At 48.5% G+C, this 18,673-nt stretch overlaps 7 protein-coding genes across 7 annotated transcripts; 3 read left to right on the top strand and 4 right to left on the bottom strand.

Annotated features, from left to right (window-relative positions):
- Nucleotides 1-89: 89 nt before the first annotated feature.
- On the top strand, nucleotides 90-527 carry GUITHDRAFT_155445 (hypothetical protein; the record flags this gene model as incomplete). The annotated part of the gene is made up of 1 exon (XM_005822475.1): nucleotides 90-527. A coding segment is annotated over exon 1 (265 nt), but the record flags the coding sequence as incomplete, so codon positions are not given.
- A 3,784-nt stretch (nucleotides 528-4,311) lies between these two features.
- Nucleotides 4,312-6,193, bottom strand: GUITHDRAFT_155444 (hypothetical protein). The gene is made up of 12 exons (XM_005822474.1): nucleotides 5,958-6,193; nucleotides 5,855-5,904; nucleotides 5,637-5,806; nucleotides 5,507-5,584; nucleotides 5,397-5,455; nucleotides 5,239-5,350; nucleotides 5,076-5,190; nucleotides 4,963-5,015; nucleotides 4,833-4,917; nucleotides 4,713-4,783; nucleotides 4,570-4,654; nucleotides 4,312-4,517 (listed from the first exon to the last, which is right to left on the bottom strand). The coding sequence occupies exons 2-12, from the start codon at nucleotides 5,868-5,870 to the stop codon at nucleotides 4,411-4,413; spliced, it is 951 nt and encodes a 316-aa protein (XP_005822531.1). The 5' UTR covers nucleotides 5,871-5,904; nucleotides 5,958-6,193; the 3' UTR covers nucleotides 4,312-4,410.
- Nucleotides 6,194-6,800: 607 nt separating this feature from the next.
- Nucleotides 6,801-8,733, top strand: GUITHDRAFT_165935 (hypothetical protein; the record flags this gene model as incomplete). The annotated part of the gene is made up of 10 exons (XM_005822473.1): nucleotides 6,801-7,409; nucleotides 7,466-7,531; nucleotides 7,584-7,712; nucleotides 7,758-7,807; nucleotides 7,855-7,923; nucleotides 7,976-8,045; nucleotides 8,192-8,276; nucleotides 8,302-8,357; nucleotides 8,404-8,433; nucleotides 8,491-8,733. 10 exons carry the CDS (start codon nucleotides 6,801-6,803, stop codon nucleotides 8,731-8,733), a joined length of 1,407 nt encoding a protein of 468 aa, XP_005822530.1.
- A 2,284-nt stretch (nucleotides 8,734-11,017) lies between these two features.
- On the bottom strand, nucleotides 11,018-11,612 carry GUITHDRAFT_155443 (hypothetical protein). Its single transcript, XM_005822472.1, has one exon. The coding sequence runs from the start codon at nucleotides 11,543-11,545 to the stop codon at nucleotides 11,165-11,167; it is 381 nt and encodes a 126-aa protein (XP_005822529.1). The 5' UTR covers nucleotides 11,546-11,612; the 3' UTR covers nucleotides 11,018-11,164.
- A 2,294-nt stretch (nucleotides 11,613-13,906) lies between these two features.
- Nucleotides 13,907-14,488, bottom strand: GUITHDRAFT_155442 (hypothetical protein). Its single transcript, XM_005822471.1, has one exon. The coding sequence runs from the start codon at nucleotides 14,430-14,432 to the stop codon at nucleotides 14,211-14,213; it is 222 nt and encodes a 73-aa protein (XP_005822528.1). The 5' UTR covers nucleotides 14,433-14,488; the 3' UTR covers nucleotides 13,907-14,210.
- Nucleotides 14,489-15,159: 671 nt separating this feature from the next.
- GUITHDRAFT_165933 (hypothetical protein) lies at nucleotides 15,160-16,223 on the top strand (the record flags this gene model as incomplete). The annotated part of the gene is made up of 1 exon (XM_005822470.1): nucleotides 15,160-16,223. Exon 1 carries the CDS (start codon nucleotides 15,480-15,482, stop codon nucleotides 16,221-16,223), a length of 744 nt encoding a protein of 247 aa, XP_005822527.1. The 5' UTR covers nucleotides 15,160-15,479.
- Nucleotides 16,224-16,488: 265 nt separating this feature from the next.
- GUITHDRAFT_165932 (hypothetical protein) lies at nucleotides 16,489-17,383 on the bottom strand (the record flags this gene model as incomplete). The annotated part of the gene is made up of 6 exons (XM_005822469.1): nucleotides 16,489-16,613; nucleotides 16,660-16,850; nucleotides 16,896-16,978; nucleotides 17,024-17,070; nucleotides 17,122-17,245; nucleotides 17,291-17,383. 6 exons carry the CDS (start codon nucleotides 17,381-17,383, stop codon nucleotides 16,489-16,491), a joined length of 663 nt encoding a protein of 220 aa, XP_005822526.1.
- Nucleotides 17,384-18,673: the final 1,290 nt, after the last annotated feature.

The raw sequence follows: 18,673 nt of genomic DNA, 5'->3' as shown, positions 1-18,673 counted from the left end.
GAGATGAACTCAAGGCACATAATGATCAGCTCATAACAGAATTACAAATAGCGGCATCCCAGCTTCAATCTAAAGTTTCTGAAATGCAAGATCAAGACAGAGAGAACAAATCTAGGATGTCACTTCTGGAAAATGAAATTTCCAATCTCCGTGTGAAAGAAGAAAAATCGTCTGAAGAATTAGCGCAGATGAAAGCCAGAATGCTGAGTCATACGCAATCCATGACGCAAATTCAACAAGAATTAGATTCGTTCGCTGAAGAAAAAGCCAGCATCACAACGCAGCTAGGCAATGTTCAGAAAGATTTGAAAACTTGGATTCATGACTTAAATTGCCTTGAAACAGGAAGAGAAGCAGACATTGACCTCACAGGTTCGCTAGAAGAGTTGGGAGACGATCTGAGCATCGAATCAAATGTCTGGATGACGCTGAAAGACATTGGACGTGGCGCCTTTGACGGCAAATATTACAAGTCATCAATCAGAAGCAATGTAATTTCAAAGTTGAGCAATGCTATGGAGAAGAAAAGTATGTCAGTACCTGTTGTAACGAAATCGACTCAAACAGATGGGGAAACAGGCAAATCAGAACAAATTGTGACCATGAATACAGCAGAAAATTTTAAAGGAAATACAAAAGGAATCCAGGAAGAAAAAGCAGTTCAGACAGAGGTTCTGGATACCACGACAGCACATTTCACTGGACACAAAGTTTCAGTGATTCACGAGGAAAAATTTGTTCAAACCGAAAATGGCAAAGCAAATAAGTTTTCTGGGGCTAAGGCAGAAGTTGGATACCATCTGGCTGATTGCCAGAGTTTTGACAGAGAAAGCCAGACGTCAGGAGAGATCTACTTGAAGGAATCAGTCAATGAGACTGGCAGGAAAATCCAACGGCAGATTGCAGAACCTCAAAATTCAGAACTGAAGGAGACAGAAGGCTTCCTCTTGCACACCTCTTCGACAGTCAAGACAGGAAAAGATGATTCATCAATTGATAAAGAACACAATGGTATTGGCCAAAATGGTTCAGATTTGTTAAGAGAGCAGCTGGAGCAAATGAAGGAAGAAAATTTGGAATTGAAAAAGAAGCTGAAAGACCATGACAAGACTTACAATGAAGAAATTCAGAAATTTAAATCGGATTGGCAGACAAAATGCTTGTCTCTTGCCAAACGGCTCGAGCTAGCCGAAGAAAGCTTGACACGGCCTCGTCAAGAGGACATGAAGAGAATCAAAGAGCTGGAAACACAAGTCAATTCTCTCATGAATGCCCTAGAAGAAGCTGCAAGAGTGAAGGCAGTGGATCGAAAAATGGAGAACAAAGAAATGACGAGGAGAGTCAAGACAAGCATGGGGCATATAAACGGTGACGACATCGGAGAGCACCAGACTTCTGGTAGACGTTCAGTCAATTCTCTAGATCGAAAATTGTATCAGTATTCGCAAACCGCTCGATCTACAAAACTCTCTTCGAGATGAGACGAGCTGATGGAGATTAGCTGGAATAAAGCTTTATTGCAGTGTAAATATATGACTAGAGGGTGAGAAGAATGAATATATCACACTTTCCTTCCTTTGGGACTCGGTTTGTTTTTCTGCCTCGCGCTTGTTCGGAGGACTCTGTTCCTCTTGACTTTTTCTCTCTGTCCTTTCAAATGTTCTGCACCATTTCCCATGATTGAACAGAGCCCATCTTGACGCTTCGTCTTCAGAAAGAGAAGTGTGCACCCCAAGCCAGGGGTTGTTCATCATTATGTTGTGGGTGAGGGGAAGGATAGAACGCAATTTGGCTGGAGCCTTCAACTCAGGCTCGAGCACGGTGCTCTTGTCACGCTCCAAGCTCCAGTTGATACAAGCAAGTCCTTCAATGACCTTCATGATCCGCATCGATCTCCAATATTGCCTTGTCGTGGAATATCGGAATATATTTTCCTGGACAGGTATTGGTATCATTTCAATCAGATTCTGTTTTGTTATTCCCAACAACTTGCAGTGCGTTGAAGCTATAACTGTGCATGTGCGAGTTACATCATTAAAGATTTCTACTTCCCCAAAGTATTCCCCACTTTTCACCCTTCCGATCTCAAAGTATTTACATGTCTGTGCGACAATTGTTCTCTGAGCCTTGGATTTTAGAACACTTGGTGAAAGAGTGGAAGATAATGAATCATTTTCAGATGTACTCGCTTGTCCATATTTCACAAGGTCGAGCCGCTTCACAATTTCGAGTTCCCCTTCCCAGACAAAAAACAGCCTTTTAGCCTCATCTTGCTGTTTGTAAACAATCGACCCCTCTTTGTATTGCAATTTTTCAAAGCAAATGAGAATCTTTTTCAATGATTCGTGAGAAATGCACTGAAGTAACGAAATTTTGGATTTGAGAAACTCAAATTTCTTTTTCTCTTCTTCTAGATTCCATCGTATGATCAGTTCATCAAGCTCTGTTCTCTGAAAGTAGATGCTCTCTGCTGTTTCAGATTGGATAACAGCTGTCACGGATCTTAAGCAATTCTCATCCAAGTGAAGAGAGTCTCCTACTGTCTCCATCTCGACTGCGACTGAAAACAGAGATGACTCCCCTTCTCCATGTGTTCGCATGAGATTGCACTTCCCTGAGAGTAAGATGTAAACAGCATCAGGCTCATCCTGCTGACTGAAAACGATGTCGTCTCGTCTAAACACTTTGTATCGTGCAATCATCAGTAGTTGTTTTGTTTGTTCTTCACTAAATCGACTGAAAAACTTGATCCGATGAACCTGATTGGTTGGTCTTAAAGAACTTTCAAAAGCGCAATAGTTCTTACCCAAGGGAGCAAGGCATCAATATCTGTTCGAAACCCTGTGTCGATTTGACTTCAGTCAGGTTGTCAACAGCATTGCAAAACAAGCAGAGCCATACTGTATTCTCTTCCCTTCTTGACAAATTTTATGAATTTCTCTTTCGATTCCTGATATTCTCGTTAGAATCTTGCAGGAGAGATACAGTCTACGAGCATACTGCGCTGCCGAACAAGAATGAGACTTTGTAGGTGAACGCCGCCTTTCTCCCTGCCTTCTGGAACAATGCTTTGGTTCGAGATATCGTTGGTGACGCCCCAGCTGTTGCAAGCTTGACTTCTCCTGACTGATCCTGTGGCACCAGTTGAGAAGAAGTTCACTACAACCGCATCAGCAATACACTACCATCGTTGTCATTGCGGTCCTCCAGAAACGTGCGCCCCAGGCTTCGACTCTCGTCTGTTCCCGTCACGGCGATGCCATACCACTGCCTACTGCCTCCCTTCACTCCCTTGGTTCCGTTGACGCCAAACGCATACTCGCCCCACCGGGCGCACTGACTCAGTGAGTAGGCCCGCCCCCCGCGAGGCGCCGGCTGTCTCGAGTCACAATGCCCGGCCAGTTGGACCCGTCACTGGCTGGCGACTCGCTGAGTCGGCGAGTGAGCGGCCGCGGGCCGCGCACCTCGAATTGTGAGAGTCAGTCGCCCCGCAAACTTGACAGGCCCAGTGGATGATCCGGGATGGTAGTTGAGTGAAAGAGGTTCATCTTGGCCGGGCCGACGCCAAGATGCCATGATGGCCCGGCCGGGCCCGCCGGCGGCGGACTCCCGGCCCTCCGAGCCATTAAGAGACAGTGATTACTCACAATCTTTAACTTAACTTTGAGTAAAGATTTGTAAATCACAAGGCTCCTCTACGATTGTACGGTCCTCGTAATGATTTTTAACTCACTATTGACTCATGTCGACCGCAACTTCCGCCTCCGCGAAGGCAATGCACGGCAGACGGCAACTGTCTTCTCAGCCGCAGCCAACATGCTCTGTCCTTCCATTTTACCTCACTGGAGAAGGTGCAGGCAAATTCTACACCATGAAATCTTGTTTTGATGACGCTGCTGCTGGACATATAAGAGGGAAAAATCCTGGTTGTACGTACTCTGGTGTGATGGGTTCATCAAAACGTTTCACAGTCAGCGGAGGACTAGCAGGCATTGGTGATAAATCCCACTTCACTCAGCTTGCAGGTCAAAATGCGATGTTGAGGGACATAAGAACCTGGCCTAATCACAAACGAACTGTGGGACCTGTGGTTGGTTCGGACGGTTCATTTCATAGGAGCAAGGTAATCTTGATTATGTACTCGTGGACATGATCTAAAACTGAGAAACTCACACTCGTTTGTAAGCAGGGGCGTCTAGATAAATGGCCTACGGGAGCTGGAAGTGGAACAGATCAGTTTTACTTGCTGCCATCTAGTTTTGCACGGTCTTCGAAGGCGATAAAAAGGCCAAGCAGTTACATGGGTACAAGCAGCCGATTTTAGTTTTATTGCTATTTCAAGGATACGAGTTATCAACAGTTGGATGATTGTGAACGTGCGAACTTTACTTGATTGTTTGCACGCGATCATTAGTTCGCAGCATACCAGACAAGAACAGTGAGAACCGATAGAGTACATAATGTGAGTGGGAATCTCGATGAATGATGCTTAGAAGGTGAAGAGCTAGCAGCTGATCCTATTCATACAGCAGTCAGAAAACCTGACATCTGAGCATCTAAGGCACTTACCACGGGTGATCAAGTTGCATGAGCTTTGAACTTCGTTACCAGTTTTTGTCTGTACACCAGATACTTGACTGTACATAAAACAAACCTGATGATTCGCATTAGCCTGATATACCTCCGAGCATTTCTCTGTAGCAAAGCATTACCGCGGGTCTCCCTTCAATTTCCGGTAAGCCAGTTACAGATGTTGGGTAGATAACTGGGCCTCCTGATACTCCTGCGTTTTGCAATCACTATGTCCCAAACAAGTGTAACAATCTACAGACCTGCAATTGAGTATGGACACTCATTGATTGAGATTCCTTCTTTTTCGACACACGTTGGATTGCTGATGTATGTGATGGTGCCCACCTTCACATGCTTCAGTACATTGAGAATTAAATGCTTCAAGACCACCTTTTCGTTGCATCCACCTTGACTTGTCAGAGCGCATATTCGTTGCAGTGCCCCTGTACATACATATCAATACTATTGCTATGCAACACAACAACTTGCAGAAGATATTTGACCTGCATTTCCACCCTTACAGTTGCACGCATCTTGAATAAAAATCCATGTATCGTTTTCATGCCGCCATGCATTTCTGTAGAATGACGATATTCCAGCACTATTGCTCACAGTATCCTGAATTTCAAGTGAGGAAATGTTTTCTGTTACGTTGTTAAATGGTACCTGCCAATCATATTGGTGGCAAACGTCTCCCCAAAGAAACGGGCTTTGTGTGGGCAATTGAAAATTGGAGAAGGTAATCGGTTCGGTCTCTTTCCCATTTACATCTCGAGGTCTAATTCACAAAATGTAAATCACAATATGCCAGCATTAATTCTTGCCTCCAGTTTTGCCAGCTGTTATCGCTTGGATATCCTGGGGCAGATTTGAGAGCCCAATCCTTGTAAGAAATTTAGCATGTCTAGAGCAAAAGTCCCTGCGTATTCAAGACCTGGGTGACACCAGCAGGGCCGTAGGTCGTTGGACTGTATTTACAGTTTTGCGAAATAGCATCTGGAGTAGCTTGGATCTTTCAAAAGAGCGTCAGAATGGAGCAATCAAATTTAAGAAGGTGTCATCACCAACTTGCGGTATCTTGGAGTAGCCACCTCCGCTCCGTTGATCACTGCAATGTAATTCTGTCGCGTCCCAACAATCTTAGAAAGGAGCTTCCCTAACCAATTGCAACAAACATACCGCACTCCCCGGGCTCTGACAAATATCAAAGGTCCACGTGTAATAGTATGGAAATCTTACAAGACAATTCAGTAATCATACAGCGAGCGATAGAGACTATTACGGGCCCCTGCATGCATTCTTGACCGTACGATCTCCCTTCAACTCCACAAACTGATTCAAAACAGTCATCATGTAACAAGAAGAGAGGAACTTTGAGTGTGAACCTTGTAGGTAATTATCCAACTCCCTTGAATGTATGGAACCTGCGTCGTGCAGGGAAGTACATAGAAGATCGCAAGGAGCAGTGAAACAGCAACAGCGTGACTCTTCATTGCCAGCATTCAAATCTTGACGCTTCCAACCCGTGGACCTGAATTGAGAGCCAGAGACGGGTCCTCACACGAGCATACAGCCTCAACCTTGACGCATCACAACCCCTCCCATGACTCCCCTCCCCTCGCCATTTCTGCGTGAAGAGGTACAACACCGGTAGAAGCTGCTGCTGCCCTTATAAAAGAGCCTGGAAGGGTAGGGTGTCCCTCACTGCCCCAAGAGGTTAACATTTACTTTTACTCACCTGAACGTTCCTGGCCATGTTGCAGAACTGTAGCGTTAGTCGAAAATTTTGTTACACATCTGATACAAAAGGATTCTCGGCAATGCTCTTGAATCTCGGGTAGTGGGGGAGGAATGGCACGAGACAGTTGCAGTCAGGCACAGACAGCCATGCTTGAGACTGCACTGCACGTTGTGATTGGACGCGATCCTCCACTTCGAACAGGCAGCTTCATCGAGATTCATTGTCAAGAAGAGTAGCAAGGAGAGCGTATCTCGTCATTCGCACTCACTTTCCGGACCGCATGCAGAGATCACTAGAAACATTAACGGACACGCACAGCGATCACCCTGAAGATATAATCTTAGCCTACGTCTTCGTACTCTCACTATGCTCTTGCACGAGAGCAGCTGCGCTGAGGAAGTGAATCTGACAGTGACAGATCGATCTCATGGCAGACATCAAATTACGTGTAAAAGCTTTCTTCTTGTTCCTCCTGATAATGGCAAACATGGAAGATGGAAGTGATAAAGTGTTGTGTACTGCAATGACTCACACGCATATGGAGAACGAACTTAAGTTAGCTGGAAATGCCGTGAGATCGTCCTCTCTTTGCGTAAACACCATCAGAAATGAAACCTTGCAACCCCTACTGGCACAAGCGAATCAGAGCGGATCTGAAGTTCGGCACACTCAGTCTGAAAATAGAAATCATGCTGAATTGAATCTGACGATTCCATCACAATTCAGGAACATAAGATCTGCCCTGAATTTTATCCGAAAAAACAATCTGTCGTCGAAGGGCATTTCTATCCAAATTTGTGAATCAGTACCGGACGGTCTTTTCGAACTAGTGCAGAAAATTCTACGCTTCAGATGTAAGGTCGATATTGCTTGCGTGAGACCGACCTTTATACGAGAAGGAACATGGAAGTTAGATACCAACAGTACTGGATCAGCTTTTGCTGTGAAGCTCTTTGATCGATTCGGATACACTGTGATCATTCGCGGAGGCCCCTGGACATTTGAGAATTGTGAGCTGAAGAACATCATGGGGGCGGCTATTCGGATGGAGGAGGCAGCGGTTTCAACTTTTATGGTTTGTGCAGTTGGGGGAGAGGTATGAATTACCTGAAATTAGTTCTTAATGTTGCAGACACTGACAATGGATGCTAGTGCGAAAGAGATGCCCAGGCCAGAGATGCATTCTGGCTCACCGACAGGGCAGATTGCTGTATCAAGGTTCAACTTGTGTTAGCATTCTCTGCGACGCTTGACTCGCCTCGTTCGTTAGGGTTGCACGATACAGTATTGCAGTTTTGTTGCTGTGGCATTGTGGAATTCAGCAGTTTCGACAATATCTGAATGTGCCATACGGCATGTCAGAGTTGCAGTAGACTTGAATGACGAGTCAAGAGCAGAGGTAAGATGGTTGAAAGGAGTAATTGAATGAACATGGTGCACCAAGGTCCGAGACTGCAAATTGGAATCTGTGTACAATGGAGCCTTCTGGACTTGGTTCGGACTGTTGGGTGGAATTGCTCTCGGCACTAATTCACTGGAAGGACCGTCGGAAATCAGAAGACAGACAGCGAGCTCGTGGTAGTTAAGAGCCGAATCTCATGCCTGATGTGGTAGACTAAATCAGATACGCTAACGAAGCCTCTGACAATCGTTTCCCTACAGGTGGGGCAATGGAAGACCCAAGAAAGTGGTGGATGAGGATAATGAAGTTCAACCCACGGCCAGTGCTGCGGTAACTTTTAACCATTCTCATGTTTGCCGCTTCCGCTGACGCCACCCTCGAGAACAACGAGGACGTGCGAGATGTACACTTGAGAATCTTGGAGGTGAAGCTCTGCTCTCAACTTGCACACATGCGCTGAAACAAAATCATCGTAGTTCGCCGCCGAATACCAGAAAGTTGTCAAGAGACAGCGTGCTCAGAAGGATGACGACAGCAGCACTCAAGGGTCGAATTCCTCAGGTACTTGAACTCCCCTTACTTTCAGTTCATATCGCTTCAGATTTCGCCTCCTATGATGCACTCGTGCAATCCAACGAGCAGGTGAAGAACCGAATCAGAGCGAGGCATCGACTGACGTGCCATGCAGGAGGACTCGAAGGGAGATGTCGTTCCGGTGGTAACCGTTGGCACATGTCTGACCGGTCGCAACTGGTCATGTGAACCTGTTCATCAGGTGTCACCCTTCAAGGGGAGTCTGCAGAGGAACGAGTCAAAGCCGGAGGTCGCTCTCAAAATGTCGCTCGGTGGATGGCTCGAGCCAGTTTCAGTCGACCTTAAGGACGAGCGCCGTCTCCCTGCCTCCTCACCTGAAGGTAGCCGGAGCGAGTGGGAACTGAAGCAAGTGACGGGTGCAGGAGCAGCCAGACCGGAACGACGGTGGAGGATCAGCGGACGAAAGGCCAAGAGAGTCAAGTGAACTTGTGACTGTGATTGAAGCCCGTGCTGTGCGGTACTGGCTGCCGGTTTGTATTGATTTGATGATGAGTAAATGATAAAATTTAAAAAAGTTGAGCTTGTCACTGGAGGTCATGTTTTGACCAGTTTGACAAGATGCAGGGAGGAGTGGAAGAGCGGCGAGGGAGGGTGAAGATCTCGAGGGCTGAGGGGAGGAACTTTCCATGTAAGAGTCACATGGGAATGAAGAGCAAGCCCTCTCCCTACCTCACAGCCACTCTCAAGGGCGAGCAGAAGCGAACGCAACATGTCGACTCGACGTCTGACGCCACCTGGAAGGAAGAACTGTCCTGGGATGACGTTGGGCTGCAGAGAGGCGATTTCATCATCATAGAGGTGTACAGCAAGGGATGGAGCAAGATAGGACGAGACAAGAAGGTCGGATCTGTTGCCTACTGCCTCGATCCTTGCCTTGAGGCCTCACAGCGGCTTCAACTTCCGCTTGTTGCGCCCCCAAACGCAAGTTACGAAGAGGCTGGAAGCGTCAAGTTGACTGTGACTTTCATTGAGCATGACTCGCCATTCCCACCAGACCCGCAGGAATCGGAAGAAGTTCGAACTGACGATAGTCCTGAAGTCGGGGCGCTGGATGAGACCCTGAGGATGGAAATTCCTGGCAGCTTCCGACCAGGTCCGTTCCTCATCTACATCACCATCCATCAGGCTAGCAACCTCGTGCCAACGAGAGCCAACAAGACCGTGAGGCCTAGGGTCATGGTCAGGCTCGGTGATGACATGCAGACCCGCACGAGAGTCGCGCCCAGAAGCGGAGGAAGCGCCTTGTGGAACGAGACCTTCAACTTCAGCTGTCCGATCGACAAGTCGGTAGACCTACACCACAAGAAGATCACCCTAGACTGTGAGGATGTCTTGGAAGGGATCCAAGGGGTCCTTCATCGACCCGAACTCATCGGCAGTTTTGATGTCTCTCTCTCCTTCATCTACGCCTGCAAGAAACATGAGCTCGTACGGGAATGGGTGGCTCTTTTCGATCGAGGCAGCGTCGGGTCTGCTCGCGGAGTGCTTCTAGTCACGATAAGCATGTCAGGACCAGGAGAGACCTGCAGCATTCACGACAACCTCTTCGATGTTTCTTCTGAACCCGAATCCTCCAAACCCCCCTCCATCGGAATCTTGCCGGAGAGTGTGAGGCAGAAGGCAGTACGGCTGAGAGTGAACGTGCATAGAGCCGAGGGGTGAGTTTCTTGACCCTTACGTATCGCAACCATCGCGTTGACTTGAGCGTGATCAGGTTACCCCAGATGGACTTCACGGTCGGAACAGCTCTGAATCAGACCGCTGGGATTGACGCCTACGTGCGAGCTCGCATAGGAGGAGGCGCATGGATCAAGACAAGCGTGAAGAAGAGCAGAGATCCTGTCTTCAACCACTCTTTCATCATTCCAACTCTCTACCCTTCCTTCTGTGATGTCCTCGAGCTGCAGGTCATGGACCACGACCTGGCGGACGAGGACGACATGGTGGGTTGTCTTTTCTTCCATCTGTCCGCCTTTCAAGAAGCAGTCAGCGAGTTTCGTGTGCCCTCCTGGTACAACTTGTATGGCGCTCCCACCTCTACAGACAGCCTCCCTTCCTTGCCGGGACCCTTTGGCTCTCTTCGACGGAAGGCAGACGAGATGAACGAGGGGAAGACTGAAGGGTCCGCGTACAGAGGACGCATCCTTCTGTCCTTCTGCCTAGACGATCAGGTCGATTCCTCACAGCCTCTCAAGCCCTCAGCTGTCAACATAGCTCCTCTGCAGCATAAAATGCACCCTGAGATCTCAGAGCCCCTTGAGGTCCAGTACGGCTGTGTCGTTGACGTGTTGGAAGCAATGAACGTGAGCGTGACGGGGCCAGTCAGTTGTGAAGTTTGCTGCGGAAACCACATCATGACCACCAAGGCCAAGTCAGCGACTGCGAGCGCCGTGGAGTGGAACGAGAGTTTGAAAGGGGTGTTTGCATTCCCAAGGGTGACAGCCAGTTTCAACAGTCTTCCCGACCTGTTTGTCAGCCTCGCCTGCAAGGGCAAGAGGTTCTGTTACTTGAGGCTGAGAAATGAAGAAGCAAGAGCACGAGATACGCGATGGGTGGAGCTCGAGGAAGATCATTTCGGAGGGTTCCAAGCGCAGAGAGCAGGGAGAGTTCTGCTGCGATTTGCTGTGAACTTCGATGAGTTGTCAAAAGTGGACATGAAGCGCGATAGGATTGAGCCTTCATACACACGAGCGCGAGTCAAATATTACTTGCTGTGCAAACTTTACACAACAAGAGGGTTGAACGACAATCATCCTGCATCCCTGCCCGCTTCGACCTTCATCACAATCAGTTGTGCGGGAGTTTCCGCGAGTTCGACCGAGAAGAAGGGAAGATCCTGTGTGTTTCTAGAGGCTCTACAACTCGACGTCCTTCTCCCCGTCGATCTGCTGCATGCTCCTCCTCTGCTCATCAACTGCTGGAGAAAAAGTTCCAATCACAGTCAACTCATTGCCAGTCGAGCTGAGCTGAAGTTGTCCGAGCTGCGACCTGACGGAGAAGTTGGTTGGCTTTCCCTGCGTGCCGTGAACCAGGAGGACGGTTTGAAAGACCCAGCAGTGTTGGTTTCCCTTCATGTGAGTATCGTTTGCTTGGGTAGTAATGACCTCTTTCATAGTTGAGGCGAGCAGAAGAAGTCGCGCAAACCTCTCAAGTCGACCTTTCCATTGCGGGCTCAGGGGTAGGAGGAGAAGAGGATGGGCAGGTGCTGGCAGGTTTGGATTTGTCATTCCCGGCATGTCAACGATTCGACGTGTTGGTCTATGTCTATGGCCTGAGGAGGCTCACTTGCTCCAGGTTCATCCCAGGTGAGGAGCAAGAGCCTCGTGCTTGACGTGAAGCTTGTTCTCGTGCTTGACGTGAAGCTTGTTCTCTAGTCTCTTGCCCGTACCTCCAGCTCTCCGTCGGAGAAATTTCCTTAACAAGCGCCTCCTCCAGCAGCCCCTCACCTAGCGATCCAAACTTTCAACAGGTAATACGATCAATGCTTCCAAGTCATTGATGATTCATCCTCAGCTTTTCGTCTTGCGGGCTGTAGAGTTTTGCGGACTTTCCCTGTGCATGCCCAAGTTGGAGGTCGCAGTGAGAGACAAAGGAAACTTTCTTGTTCGCGAGCGAACGCTGGGATACGCTAGCATTGACCTGCTGGAGTTCTCTTGCTCAGTGCCGTTGGAGCAGCGGATGGAAGCGAGGAGGAATAGGATGGGACTGATGCATCAGGACATTCTTTCTTCGGACTGTGAAGAGCCCGAGCATGTCGATTTGATCTTTTCAAATTTCGGCGAGGAGGAAGAATTCTTGAAAGAGCGCAGAGTGTTGAACTTCGAGCTGGAGAAAGTCATTGACCTTTACATGTGAGCTTGGGTTAGAGGGTCGCTTCAAAAATCTCCTGATGTTGGGTTCAGGGACGAAGATCCATCCTTGTCGTACATGAGCCACTTTCCGCTCTTCCTATCAGTGAAGGACAGAGGGCCTGTTGTCTCCAGGCTATTTCAGGAAAGTACGGTAGACGTGCAGGCTGGAGTCATCAAAGCCTGCATCTCTGTCAAGGAACAATCAGCCGAGAGCGAAGCGCCTCCTCCCTTCATCCACGAGCTGCTCGAGGGCGAGAAAGATTTCATCGTGCGAATCTACATCCTCGGAGGCAGAAATCTCAGAGCAGCAGATCGGAACCACAAGTCTGATCCTTACCTGCGCGTCTCCTTGGGCAAGCATGTAGGCTCTCCGTCCTGCCTGTCCTATTGTCTCAGCTGTGATCACAGAGAGCTGGAGATCGAAAAAAGGCGAAACTCAAGAATCTCAACCCTGACTTCAGGCAAATGTTTGAGTTCAGCATGGTAACCAATCTACAAGGCCACCGGTGCTCGGAGTGACAACCCAGTCAGAGTCTCCCATGCGCCCACGAGTTATGCATCCAAGTGATGGACTCTGACCCGCTCTTTCTCGACGAGGAAATTGGCAGGCATTGTTTTTAGCCCGTGAAAGTCTCCTCAGCTGACATGCATGGCAGAACCTACGTAGATGTGGAGGAAAGGTTGCTTTCCAGAGTTTGGCAGCAACTCGGCGAGAATTCCATCTCAGAGCAGAGGAGAAAGCCGATAGAGCGAAGGTTGCGACGTCACCGTTGGGCCCGTCTGAGCCTTGAGCAGGAGGCTTCATCTACCCGGAGCTGATGGTGAGTGCGGTCAGCTGATTCTCTGGATCGACATTCTCCCATCTTCTCAAGTCAACTTGCATCCTCCATGGAGCATCGAGCTTCCTTCACCGTCACCTTTCGTGCTGCGGTTGTAGACTTGTCCGCTTTCCAAGCTTGTAACGCGTATCTCTCAGAGTTGTGATATGGCGAGTCAAGGGCGCCCCTTTCATGGATCCCGTCACGCGCCAGAACGACATGTTTGTGACTGGCAGGCTTGTGGGGCATGAAAAGTCGCGGGACAGAGCAACTGAGTTGCTGCAGGAAGGAATGGATCTCGAGCAGAACGTCTTTCAAGACGAAAGATCCACAGATGTGCATTGGAGGGCAAAGGGAGGGCGAGCAAACTTCAATCACCGGTGGAATTTCGTGGTACAGCTCCCTGCAGTGGACATGAGGCTTGTGATTCAGGTTTCTTCGCATCTTGAATGTCATTTCATCAAGTTGATCGCATGTTGAGCAGGCTTGGGATAAAGACATCCTGGCATCGAATGATCTGATCGGAGAGGGCGTGATCTCTTTGAAAGAGTTGATGCTGCTCAGCTATTCCCAGGGAAAGAAGCTCATGCGGGCAAGGTGTCTACCAGATAACGGAGGGACGCTGATTTGTGACGGTGAATGTTGCAGGTATACAGATATCAAAGCATCCAGCAATCCGACTCTTGCAGGAAGAACAGACTCAAGGGCTTTTCTGCGTATTAGACAAAAAGTCTTCGAGATGCTTGAGCAGGTCAGCCCTGTGACTTGAAATCTGCTTTTGTTGAAAGGCTCTTGCCGATTGTAGGGCAAGCAGAAAGATGAAATCATGCTCAACTTGGGAAGCTCGATATCGGAAGAAGAGCTCAATCGCATGATCGTTGACAAGGAAACCAAGAGTGCAAAGGGTTTCTGCCATACTTTGATCGACTCTCTTGGTGAGACATTCAATCAAAAAAGTTCTATTTGCGCTCTCTAAGAACTTTTAATCCTTGCAGCCGCTCTTGCTCGATACATCTGGTCTGTCACGACCGGGGACTTGCCAGTTTCGCCAAATCCTACTTCGAACTTGAAGCTACGGTGTCACTCTACCGGTCACTTCGCTTAATCTCATCTCCTTGGTCTGATTCATCTTGCAGGAGGCTGCGATTGCTTCGTAGAGCTAGAAATTGAGCTGATGCCGCAGGAGCTAGCCGATCGTTTCCCTGCTGGCGAGGGCCGTGAGGCTCCCAACGCTAACCCTTTCCTGCCTCCTCCGAGCAGGTTGCTTCTTGACTTGCTTTCTCCTTGTTGACTCGACGACACAGAGTCAAGCTAATGAACCTCATCCTTCGACCTGATCGACTCTTGTATGAGCTCTTGGGTCCTGAACTTTGCAGCAAGGTGAGTCGATTTCTGAGAGGATCACGTTCATCCACGTTGCAGGTTTGCATGCTTCTCTTCGTCATGACCTTCATCATCAGCCTCGTTCACACAGCCCCTCTCATCATGTCACAGTTCGCGACAGCCTCACAAATATCAAACTCCTTCAAAGGTTCAAACTGAATAATCGCCCTCGGGCTTTTTTGTTTCTATTTTCATTTGCTAGTACAAATGACAATAAAAAAACGCCTCTCTAAAATTTGGTGGTCAGCGATTCGGAGGATGGGGGTGGAGTGGGCTCTAACAAGGGGTTAAGGTCCGATAGGGGTTACAGGGGTTGTAGACAACACGTATGTATGGGATTTGAAAGGTGGGTGGGGTTATTCCGAGGAAGGTGAAATCCCTGCAAGCGAGCCGTAATCGAGAGGGTAGGGGTTGTTTACATACAGGGGGGTAGTTTCTAGGAGCGATTTACAGGAAGCCCGGTGGGGGTAGGGGTTGTTGACCATTTTTTTTTAGAGGCTCCAAGCAGGGGTAGACTTTCCATTAGTGCAGAGGGAAATGTGGGGGTGGTGAGGTGGTCAAATTTGGAAAGATTTGAGAGACCTCATGTCCCATTGGTTTCATGCCACCCCACCCCCGCGTAAACCTGAGGAAAAAGACCCCTCATGATGAAGAGATTCGCTCTCTCTATAATGGACTACAGTAACGGGGGTACGAGAGTAGTTGCGGATCAAAGATAAGGGGGTGATGTTAGGCAATTGCCGTGGGAAATGGTATGTGGGGTCAGTACCCACCCCTATGTTCCCTACTCGCGTCCGCATCCGCGAGCGTCGGTGCCCATGCTCTCTTTGTGCGCTTCCTGCGCTCATCAGCCTGCCTAGACTCCTTGCCCTTCTACAGGCCCCCCGAAACAGCTTCTGCTCCTGAATCGTTCTCTCCCTCATTTTTAATAACTCTATTTACTCTCATTTTTGGCCTCTTTCATTACATCAGTAACCCGTTGCTCATCAGCTGTACAGCTGTGTGGTAGGTTTGATTGAACAAATCTCTTTCCTGTCTGGCTATCAATCGCGTTGGGGAATAGAATTTCTCTCTTGTCATCAATATCAGGAGAATTGCATACATTTCACACGGTAACGATGATGGAGAATGACGACAAGCCCCACTGGAAAGCCACTCTGAGCTATGAGGAAGCTCGGGACATATATAGCAAGAGGCCTCAGGGCAAGTCAGATTCAGCTTTGATAATTTCGAGCACAGTGTTGAGCAACCGATACAAGATCAGTCCTAAGGCTGTGCGAGACATTTGGAACAAAAGGACTTGGATCAAAGCAACTCAGAGCATGTGGACAAGAGAAGAGTTCGAGACTTTTTTGGAAAAAGCCAGCAAGAAGCAATCCAAGAAGCCCGGCAGACCAGTAGGGGCGAAGGACTCGAAGCCTAGAAAGAAACGAAGCAACCACAGTGCAATGAATTGTCATACTTCGATGCATGTGGTTGTTAAGGAAGAGGCACAGCATTATGAGCAAGCGTCGTACCAGAGGATGGGTCAGCTTTCTTCTTCTTTGTCGCATCAGGATGAGTCCTCAAGCGCAGTGACTCTGGAAGGATACGTGGAAGACGAAACACAAAGGAAAAGTCACGACCAAGCTAATGGCTGCACTATCTGCGAAGCCATCCATATCTTCAGCGATGCTGATACTGAACAGCGCTCTCTTCAACATCATGGGCATATCATCGAGTTTTTGGACCACAGTCATCAGCAACAAGACATATTTGGCTATGGAGAAGATGCAGCCACCTCTGAAATTCGAAACGTGGACATTAACATTGGCTATCCCATCAATCTTGCGACAGAGTACGTTCCACTGCAAGAGATATGACTAAAATGTTGACTCGACAGCACTTTAGATCTGTCAGTGCAGAATGGTCATAAGAAGAGTCAGAAAACTTTATGTCGCCGTGCATCAATGATTGAGGCCGACACTTACTACTTGGGAAGAATCTTTTGAATGTCAATGCTGCTTTGGCATCACTTTGAGTCTATACCTGCTCAAAGATATTTCAGTAGCTCTTCGAAATGTTTGTGATTGAGAAATATTTATTGTGTTGAGGTTTGAGAGACCAAACCCTAATGTATTTAACTCGTTAATTTGATACATTTATTCCCAAAAACCTATACATGTTTTTGGTGTTCACCAACACAGCAGGATTGGGTCGTATACTTCGTAGTTTATCCTTGTATTCTTTGTTCAAGTTGTAATATTCTGCACCTGTTTGGAATCTTCAGATTTATGTCAGAGGCATATCACATGCAACCTTGGATCAGGAGATCAAGGTATCCCTCACTGGGTTGGATGTCCTTTCCAAATGGAGCTCGTAGAGGTCCAGGTTTTGTCCTAAGGGTGACCGCTTGCAGCTTGCTTCCTTGGTAGGTGTTGACAACTACCTCCTCGAGGCTGTAAGCCAACCCAACGCCTTCAGTCCGTGCCACCTTCTCCCAGTCCAGCCTTGAGAAATTCAGCACAAACTAGTCGCTATCAAACAGAACTCACCTTGTGAGGGTGAATAGCACACCGTGAAGTTCGTCGTCTTCTTTGTCACTGGGCTCAGCTGAAGCGAACGATGGTTCGATACCCTCGAGGAACTGGTGAGGCACGAGTAGCTCAACCGCAGAGCTTACGGGAGTACCCAGGAGATTGAAGGCCAACTTGTATTCCTTGACAAAGCCTGTGCATAGCAGAGCTGATCAAGAAGCAGGGTCGTTCACGCTTAGCTGACCTGGACAAGCCTTGATTGGCTTGACTTGGCGCAAACCCTGCAGCACACCAGGATTCATGTTGCTCCCGAAGGCAAAGTAGCGGACCCTTCCAAAACGAAGAATGTCGTCAGCCTTCCCCTTACACTGCAAGCAAGGCAAAACAGATGAAGGGCTCCTTCTCATCTTTACATTCAGATGCTGTTCCAGGCCAGTGTCCAGTCGATTGCCAGTGTACATGAAGGCGCTGTAGGTGTTGAGAAACAAGAGAGACGCGGTTTGCATCAGTTATCCTTCTCTCCAGCTTGCCAGCAGACGGAATTCTAGCAACGAAATATGTCAAAACTGTTACATGATCAACAACCAACCTAAGTTCACATGGCGATGTGAAATATACTAGGTTTCGAGACTCAAAGCAAAGCCTATTTTAACGTGAAAAGATACGTGTAGCCAAAGAAAGTGTCTGTTCCCCTCGTCCCATTGATACACAATCTCTCATCTCTAAGGAAGTCGATCTGCCGTGTGGAGATAGTGACCGCTGTGATGAATGTGTTTGGCTCTACAAGAGAGGTTGTGGCGGGATGACTGCGATGAAGCCCTACTGCGTGCCTGACTTCGCCTGCACACCTTCGACAAACTTGCCTGTCCTGTTTCTTTACTCAAAGTTAAGTTAAAAATCAGTACGACGACAATCACTGAGGAGAGCCTCGGATCGTGATCGCCGGGCCCGGGGGATGCCAGTAGCCTCAGCCTGAGCCGCCTGTGACTCTGACCCTCAGTACACGGTGAGCCCGCGGGGACTCAGCGGCCGGCGGCGGGCTTCAGTGTCGCCGACTAGTACTCGGAGGCCGTGCTTCAAGTTTTCTGACCGTACTCAGTGTAGTTGGGTTTCAAGTTTGGTTCTCGCTGTCTTTCGAGTCTCTTCTCGCCGTTTGGCCCGGGTGCGACAGTGGCCGTCGCTGAGGGCCTCCTCGTCTCTCCTGATTGTCCTCGTACTGCTTTTTAACTAACTTTGAGTAAAGGTAGTAAACCACGGTCATGATTCAATCACACCGGCGGCGGGCCCCGGTCTCAGAGTCTAGTCACTAGTAGTAGCGCAGTAAGTTCGGGCCAGCGGCGCGCGGCGGCCGGGACTCAGTCAGCCCGGGTTGGCATAGTTGAAAGTTCAGCGGGGAAGTTTCAACTCGGCCGTCACAGGCAAAGCGGCTTCGGAGCCTCGGCCCGGAGTGACAAGTCCGACGGTCACCGGGTCACCCGGTGCCAGCCCGGCGGGCGGCCGCCAAGATTGGACTCAGTGGAGGGCAATCATCAATTTCCAATCAACAAATTTTTGGAGTAATCATTTTCCAATCAACGAAAGTTTGCAGTAATCATTTTCCAATCAACTTTTTTTTGATGATTGCCCCTCAGTGGATTCCGCCGCGGCGCCGGGTCGGAACTTGACTGAAGGGGACGACCGGGCGGCACCCGGTGACCGACGGTGTTTTAAAACCAGTCACTGGCGGGCAATCATCAATTTCCAATCAACAAATTTTTGGAGTAATCATTTTCCAATCAACGAAAGTTTGCAGTAAT

Source organism: Guillardia theta (genome assembly GCF_000315625.1).
Source record: "Guillardia theta CCMP2712 unplaced genomic scaffold GUITHscaffold_124, whole genome shotgun sequence".
Taxonomy (NCBI): domain Eukaryota; class Cryptophyceae; order Pyrenomonadales; family Geminigeraceae; genus Guillardia; species Guillardia theta.
This window is presented reverse-complemented; position numbering and strand designations above follow the sequence as displayed.